Source organism: Glycine max, chromosome 6, assembly GCF_000004515.6.
Source record: "Glycine max cultivar Williams 82 chromosome 6, Glycine_max_v4.0, whole genome shotgun sequence".
In the NCBI taxonomy this organism is placed as follows: domain Eukaryota; kingdom Viridiplantae; phylum Streptophyta; class Magnoliopsida; order Fabales; family Fabaceae; genus Glycine; species Glycine max.
The window spans coordinates 34,709,537-34,717,488 of NC_038242.2; the positions used below are offsets into that span (position 1 = coordinate 34,709,537).

At 35.1% G+C, this 7,952-nt stretch overlaps 1 protein-coding gene across 1 annotated transcript; it reads right to left on the minus strand.

The window, feature by feature from the left end:
• Nucleotides 1–1,023: 1,023 nt before the first annotated feature.
• LOC102664474 (protein FAR1-RELATED SEQUENCE 5) lies at nt 1,024–7,527 on the minus strand. The gene is made up of 6 exons (XM_006582578.1): nt 7,297–7,527; nt 6,294–6,374; nt 3,571–3,769; nt 1,368–3,151; nt 1,227–1,269; nt 1,024–1,067 (listed from the first exon to the last, which is right to left on the minus strand). Exons 1-6 carry the CDS (start codon nt 7,525–7,527, stop codon nt 1,024–1,026), a joined length of 2,382 nt encoding a protein of 793 aa, XP_006582641.1.
• Between the last annotated feature and the right edge of the window lie 425 nt (nt 7,528–7,952).

Below are 7,952 nucleotides of genomic sequence, written 5' to 3' on the forward strand. Positions count from 1 at the left end.
TTCACGTCATACAAATTATTCCTAAAATTATTTGTAATATTTGTGTTCTATCCTTCGAATGACTTCCTCAATAATAAACTTCGGACTTTGGTATACAAAGAAAAAACTATAAACCAAATTTATGGTAATCATTATTTGCTATACACTAATTTAACAAATTAAATTATAATCCTCACTTCCTTCCCCAAATATACATCGTGTACCAGCAACCAAGTATAATGCATATACTTTTTGATCATCACATGCAGGATTTCTTGAGATAGAACACTAAAAATAATTTTGTGGCAGGTGTTTGGGGTTCATGCGGTGACTTTGTGCCTTTTTGGTATTCCTGAACATGAGGAAATCATGTGGAATTCCCTTAAAATGGCAGGTCTGTCAGTTTATGTAAATTGGCAGTCAATGTAGATGATGTTTGTTGATATAGTCAGATTTTGATTCATACTCTAGCATCAATTATTTATACAATTTCTGATGTCTGTTGTTTCTTGGAGACTTTAATATCGCTGACTCTTGCTGCTTCAAAAATACTCAGAAAAATATATTATTCTATACAAAGTTGATTAGGGAAAATGGTTGTATTTCTTCCTTTCAAATAGCTTTTTATAATGGTAGTAGCATGTTTAAATAATTAAACTGGATTCCTCATATCAATTTAGATATTGGTGCATAATTTAAATTAGTAATTCGCCAGTTATTTTGGATGTACCTGTTCTGTTTCTTTTGATATCTGAACCTGGTGCTAATTTAAGAAATGAAATTATAATCCACACTTCCTTCACCAAATATATATCGTGTACCAGCAACCAAGTATAACGTAAATATTATTTGCTATACGCTAATTTAAGAAATGAAATTATAATCCACACTTCCTTCACCAAATATATATCGTGTACCAGCAACCAAGTATAACGTAAACATTATTTGCTATACGCTAATTTAACAAATAATAATAAACACCAGCAACCAAGTATAACGTCGTCTTTCACTAAAAAATGGATTACATAACAGCATCCTGTGGTATCAACATTTAATGGTTGCAGATGTTACAATCTTTGTCAATAATCCTGCAAAACAAAATCCACAAACATGTATGACAACAACAATGTTAGGCCAATTTTTTCACAAATTGACAATACTACATACAATATACAATTATGAAGTAATGCAAACATGAACTCATTACCGATCAAATTCTGCAACATAACAAAAATATATTTACGGACCAACACGGCTACTACCAGCAACAAATGACTGTGTCTGCGGCTCCTGCATTTTGTCCAACATTAACAAAATACAAATTGTAATCATTACCTGCATAACATAAAAATTCAAAAGCAAATTGTGGCAAACAACAGGTTCATTACCACTTCAGAGTAATTCTCATGTGTAGCTTGCAACATACTGCTAGTTTGTTCGGTGGATGACATACAGCCATTTACATTTCGAGGATGGTTGGTGCAAGAACGCTTGTTGTGGCCAATTCCACCACATTGCCGACACTTTTGGATTCTCCTCTGTCTGCCACTTTCATCCATTCCGACCTGTCCGCATCCTTTACTTCGAACCACAACAGGGTCTAAAATACCTGCAAAATCATCATCTTGTTGGTGCGTTTGATTATCATCAACACAATGTTCGCTGTTTTGCTTCGACTTCATCCTTGTAGCCTCATTGGATAGGAAATGCAACATTTTGTCATACTCCTCTTCATCACGGTATGCGGCTGCACAAACTTCTCTAGAAACTTCAACCAAAGTGGCATACCTGCCCATCAATTGTGAATCCCAATACATTGCGGAATCCGGATATTTGTCTTTAATCTGTTTGGTGGCAAGTTTGGACCACCTATTCAAAACCGAACTACTTGGCAACTCCATAAAATTTAAAGAAACCAACACGGCCAATATGTGATCACATGGAAGACCAATGGATTGCATTCTCATACAAGTACATGTAAACTCAATCGTTGATGGGCAATACGACACACGCCAAACACTTCCACTACAATACTTGACAATTGTGAAAACTGAAAACGTGGCCATGTCTTTGCAATCAACGACTCTTAGCTTAATAGTCCTACATAGATAAGACTGAAAAAGTTGAAACATCTCCTTTGTAAACAATTCATCACCAGACCGCTCAAGAGATCGGAGATTTGTTTGCAAAACTTCTTTCCCGTATGTTGATGAATAATCTGCCACAACCGCTCTATATCGAAAATATGTCAGGAACCTTTGAAATTGTTCTACAAAATCGGTTAAATTAGTGCGTGAATGAACATATTTTGCAACATGTGCATGGAAAGCTTCACAACGAGATGTTGTTCGTATGCCCGCAAAAAAATGACCCCTCAAATGGGCAGTAGACCACTTCATCCGTTTTTCATAAAGTTCAGCAATCCAACTATTGTCTTCCAATTCAAACGTAGCAACCATCTCTTTCCATTTTTCTTCGAATTCAACCACTTCAAAATCACCAAGCATTAGTTTCTTCAACCATTTCAAAACATGTTTGTCTCGGACATGGCTCAATGCATTACGCAATAAGTGCCATGCACACAATCTGTGAGAAACACCTAGCATGACTCTTGTTATAACATTCCTCATAGCCAGATCTCCATCAGTTATTATTGAACAAGGAGCTTTTCCTTTCATTGCTACCAACAACTGTTCTAACAACCAAACATATGTTTCTTCCGTCTCATCAGTCACAATAGCAGCAACAAAAACTATTGTCTGATTATGGTGGTTCACACCAGAGAAAACAACAACAGGGCACAAATACTTATTTTTCTTGTAAGTGGCATCAAATGCCAGAACGTCACCAAATACCTGATAAAGCAATTGGCTCTCAGTATCAGACCAAAACAACCGTTGTAGTCTTGACTCTTCATCCGCGGTGCATGAAACATACATCATTGGCTCTTTCTTGCATAAATCATATAAATACTTCAATGCACCCCTTGCATCTGAACTATGTTGCCTCCTCATGCACCCTTCTTCATTGTAAATATCTTTCCTGATAAACCCGACCTTCTCATATCCACCACATTGATTGGCAAATGCTGCGTACATGTGCGGAGGTCTAATGCCAACTTTCCTATAATTTTCAACTTGCATAATATCAGATGCCGACATCTTCCTATGTCCTGCCAACAAGCACGACAATTTTAGGTCCAATAATACATGGTTGTGCCCAAAATTCCAACATGTCACATACCATCGATCCGTCAAAAAATGCACACGAACACGAAATATTGCTTCACAACCACACCTGCTTTTTTTTTTTTTTCTTTTCGTATCCTTGTATCGGAGGTTGTAACTTTCCTATAACCAGCACATGAACAAACAAATGTTTGTTGCACTGTTTCCATAAATGAGTTTCTAACAATGTGACTCTTCCTTACGGAAAAACCACTCATTTTAGCATACCAACAATAAAATTGATACGCTAACTCCAAATCACCAAAATCCAACCTGCGGACAACTTCATCGCTAATTTCTTTCATGTCAAATTGTCTAATATCTACCATGCTATCAATACTTATACATTCCTCTTTCGACAAACCTGGAATCCAAAATTCATCATAATCTCCATCATCCTCATTCTGTAACTCCGAATCCACCTCCTCCTCATCTTGTACTCCGACATCATCTTGGTAGTCGTCATCATTTTCATAATCTCCATCATCATTGGCACCATCACCATTAACAAAGCTACGAAAATTATCAGTAGTTTCCAACTCTGACATTATAGCGTCCAAATCCTACACCCCAACACATTTTAAAATATATCAAATACATACAGCACCTACTGCAAACTACCACATCTACTGTAATGCTACTGGTTATACAAAAAAACAATGCATGTTCAAAACTGCAACACTTAACAACAACACACAACATTCAGGCAACACAATTTGCAAAACAAACATGAATGAAAATACCATAATAACAACCACTTCAATATAAGGGACAACTGAACAGAACAAATACCGTAATAACAAAAACCGGCCCGGAAGGTACAACGTTATTCACCTACGACGATAGCTACAACGTTAACTGCAGATCTGCCCCGGAAGCTCGACGGACCTCGCCCTTCTTTAGTCCTCTGTTCCAATAGTGCTGAAAGCTCGGCTTCGATGGTTTTACCACCACAAAGACAATGCTCTACTGCTCTACTCAATACTACTCACTGAAAACAACATCTGCTTCAATCCCAACCCTAGAACTGAGCTCTGATACCAAATGATGAGCACCCAACTGCTTTGCTTCAAAAATCGGATCTTCGACGATGGAATTAGCGCACGAAGAAGACAAACCCACCCGTTGTTCTCCAAAAGGGGGCTGATTGTTTCCTTTGCTTTTGAAAAAACCTTTTGAGGAAAGCAGAAAAGTAGTCGAGGGACGCTTTGGCTCTTCAATCGCGCGTGGGGGGGGGGGGGGGGGGGGGAGGGAACCAGACGGAGAAAACGAGGCATCCATTTACTACCGGCAGCAAGGAAAAAATAAGGACCGTTAGATTTGCTTTTCGCTAATCGGACGATTCACGTTGATTACTTTGCATTTAACATTCAAAATGCAAAACTTTCACACGGTGCGAAAGTTGTTTAACTTTCGCACCCTAGACATCGTCTAAAATCATATATGCATTCAAGGTGTAATTTTGATTTGGATACTAAAATTATGTAACATGTAATGTGCTCCTCATGAAGTAAAGTGCTCCTCATGAATTTCACTTTCTTTCAACATTACCCCACCATCTCCTTTTATATGCCAAAAATGTCCCATCCTTTTTCCTTTATATACAAAGATTTCCTTGACGTCTGATGCTAAGTTCCTAATTAGTACTTGTCAATTTTTTTTTAATGCTAATTCTCAACTTGGTCTTTTAAATATTGTCATCATCATCTTAGTCTTCTATGATTTTTTTGTCATCAAACTAGTTGGTAAAGTTAGTATATTTCTACATTATTAGTCTTTAAAGATTTTGGTTAACAAATAAGCCTACCAGATATCTAAAACATAACTATACTTATTTTTATAGAGTTAAAATGAAGACACAATAAAAAATAATTAGTAATCGTGTTGTATTAAATTAGTAAAAAAAATTAAATTATGAAAAAAAAACTTATTTTTATTATTTTTAGTGAAAAATGAATCTTTTAAAAGTATAAAACATATCGTAGAAAATTTCATTTTAATAATTTTTTTTATCAAACACATAGTCCAAAATAAAATCAGAATAAAAATCCAAAATCAAATTATAAAATTCAACGTATTTAATAGATCTAGTTATTTGACCATCTTATAAAAAAAATTATTTGACCATTAATTATTGACACTTATTTTATTTGTCGTTTAGCTTAACTACTTTTTTTAATAGGTTAACCGTTCTAGATGATTAGGAAATTGAAAGAATATCCGTTCTATTTTTTTTTGCATGTTGAGTCATCTTGCACAAACAAACTTATCAATATTACTGTCTATAATATATCCAAGTTGTTCCAAACTTTTTCTTTAATATATGTACTTGAACACGACGTTTTCCCCGCCCCGACGTTGTTTCCTTTTTACTCGATAAATGCATTCCTAGATGTAATCACATTATTGAGATTTAAAAATTAAAAAAAAATATTAATCAGTATCCTAATTCCTAAGATTTAAGCACGTTGATTAAAGAATTTAAAATATAAATATTTTTATTGGAAGATAAAAATTTATGTTACTTATAACTTTTTTATATTCTCTCATAATTAATATAATATTTTTTTTCTTCTTTTAGTTGACCTAAGGCACCGGTTAGAAAAAACAATTTTTTTTAAAGGCAGTAATCCAAAGAAATAACTTTGCTATTTTTTCTTTTCACCTTCTGTTTCGTTCGGAGAGACAACGAAGTAGTATAATAATAAGGATTTCAGTTCAATTTTGCTAAAGTGAAATTTCGAATATGACAAAGCTAATATACACGTTCACCAAATCAAGACAACTTCTACTATAGGAAATATTGGGAGGTCTCCAAATTTGAAAAACTTCTTTAACCGTTAGATCTATTAATATTTAAATGAAGAGTTCAAATTATTTTTTCATTTTTCATTTTTTTCTTTTTCTTTGTATTTACCAACATTTCCCTGACCTATTATTTTCTCATTCCAAATCATACTAAGTTTTTGTCGCTGCCTACCAATTGCCACCAATGTCAGCATCCTCCCTGTTTCATCTTCTATGGCTACTATGACGACTCCGGTGATGATACCTCCACCGCAACCACCCTTCAACAGAGACAATCACCATCGACTCACTTGAAAAATCCATTGACGTTGCTAATCTCTCCTTCACCAACAACATAAACCCATTCACCCCAAACTCAATCTAAAACCAACAAAGCATTAAACTTTAACAGATTCAAGTCAAACAAGATTCAATCACCGATCAAAACATAAAGAATGCAATTAGAGAGGCACAAAAACAATTTTGAAATCCCAAAGCAGTGAGCCAGGGTTTCATTGCTAATGTGGGTGCGACCTTAAACGTTCTCAATTCACCCCTTTGCCATCAATGACCACCGCCCAACAACCATTGTGGGATCTAGATCTGGTTATTTCTCTTCCTTTTTTTTTATCCCAAATCTAATTTTGGATCTTAGATCTAGTTGTTTGGTTCTTCTCTTTGCATCCTCGAGCAAACGGCCATGGATCTGAATTTTCTGGCAGACTGGGACTTGACGATGGAAGTGAGCAAATAGGATTAAGATTAAGATTCGGAAGGGGGAAGGAAAATTACAAATCAATGGGTTACAAGGAAGGTGGGGGGCAAAAGGGCAACTTGGGAAAAAGGAGGAAAAAGAAAAGAAAAAAAAAGGAAAAATTAATCTTTGATTAAAAATCATCACATCTAACAATTAACAAAAGTTTCCCAAGTTGGGAGACCTATCAATGTTTCCCAAGGTAGAAGTTGTCATATAACAATATTTGGAGCCATTGAAACATGATCTAGTCGACACAATTTGCCACTATGATAGCGAAGAATGTCCTTATTGGTATGTTCCTGCTACATGGTAGTCAGAATACTTTGGCTACTAGCTTGCTTGTCTTGAGTTGAAGGAGGAGGATTTGGAAAGAAGTCATCTTTTCATCATTCATAACTTCAACAATGCTCAGCACCCAAATCTGATTCCTTTTTACCAACATTGTCAACATTGACTTGTTTAATAAGGTTAATAAGGTTAGTTTTATTAACCAAATCCTTCTATTTTCCTTGCTTTTTTTTCTTTTTCTTTCTTAGTATGGGCAACTTGTTTGGTCAAATCAGCAACTTGATCTTGTTGAACAACTTTGCCAATGTTGAAACCAACATCATCACCAACAAAGTCCCTACCATCAAAATGTTTTGAAACTCCTCCAAGATTGACTTTGGGTGAATCCTTAACCCTTTTCCTTTTCTTTTGTTTACTGATGTTCAACACAGGATCCACTTGGTTCTCAGGAACCAACTTCCTCAGATTCTTATAATCATAACCGTTCATGGCTTTTACAAATAAAAAAAATAGTTTGATTAGAATTCAATCAAATATCAAAACAAAACAACAGTGTTTTTCAAAGAAGATGACAATACTCACTACTAAAAAACCAGTCGGGAACATTCGATTGATAAATGGCCAAAATGAATTTACAAGAAATCTCATGAGGAAACTCTCCTATAGTCTTAGTATCTTTAATCTTTTTGGCTGACAATATTTGATGAGGGCAAGATTTAAATTTGAATGGAAAATGATGCCAATAGAAAGAGAACTTAGGAGTTTTCTCTGTTAGAGATAAGGGGAGCAACATGAAGACTTAGCCTTGAAGAAACTTGAAAAAGTTTTGTCTTTTACATGCCTACTTTACTTGAGTGACATTTGTATTGATTGTTGTATTGTGTGTTACATCTTAGTCTCTATCCTTTCATATG

Bases quoted from the DNA above. Each gene is read 5' to 3' on its own strand.
- LOC102664474 (XM_006582578.1), bottom strand. From the start codon at position 7,527: ATGAACGGTTATGATTATAAGAATCTGAGGAAGTTGGTTCCTGAGAAC. The intron at 3,152-3,570 runs GTTTGTCGAAAG...GCTTGTTGGCAG, and splicing joins TGATGAATTTTGGATTCCAG to GACATAGGAAGATGTCGGCA. The intron at 1,270-1,367 runs GTAATGAACCTG...GACAAAATGCAG, and splicing joins ATGAGAATTACTCTGAAGTG to GAGCCGCAGACACAGTCATT.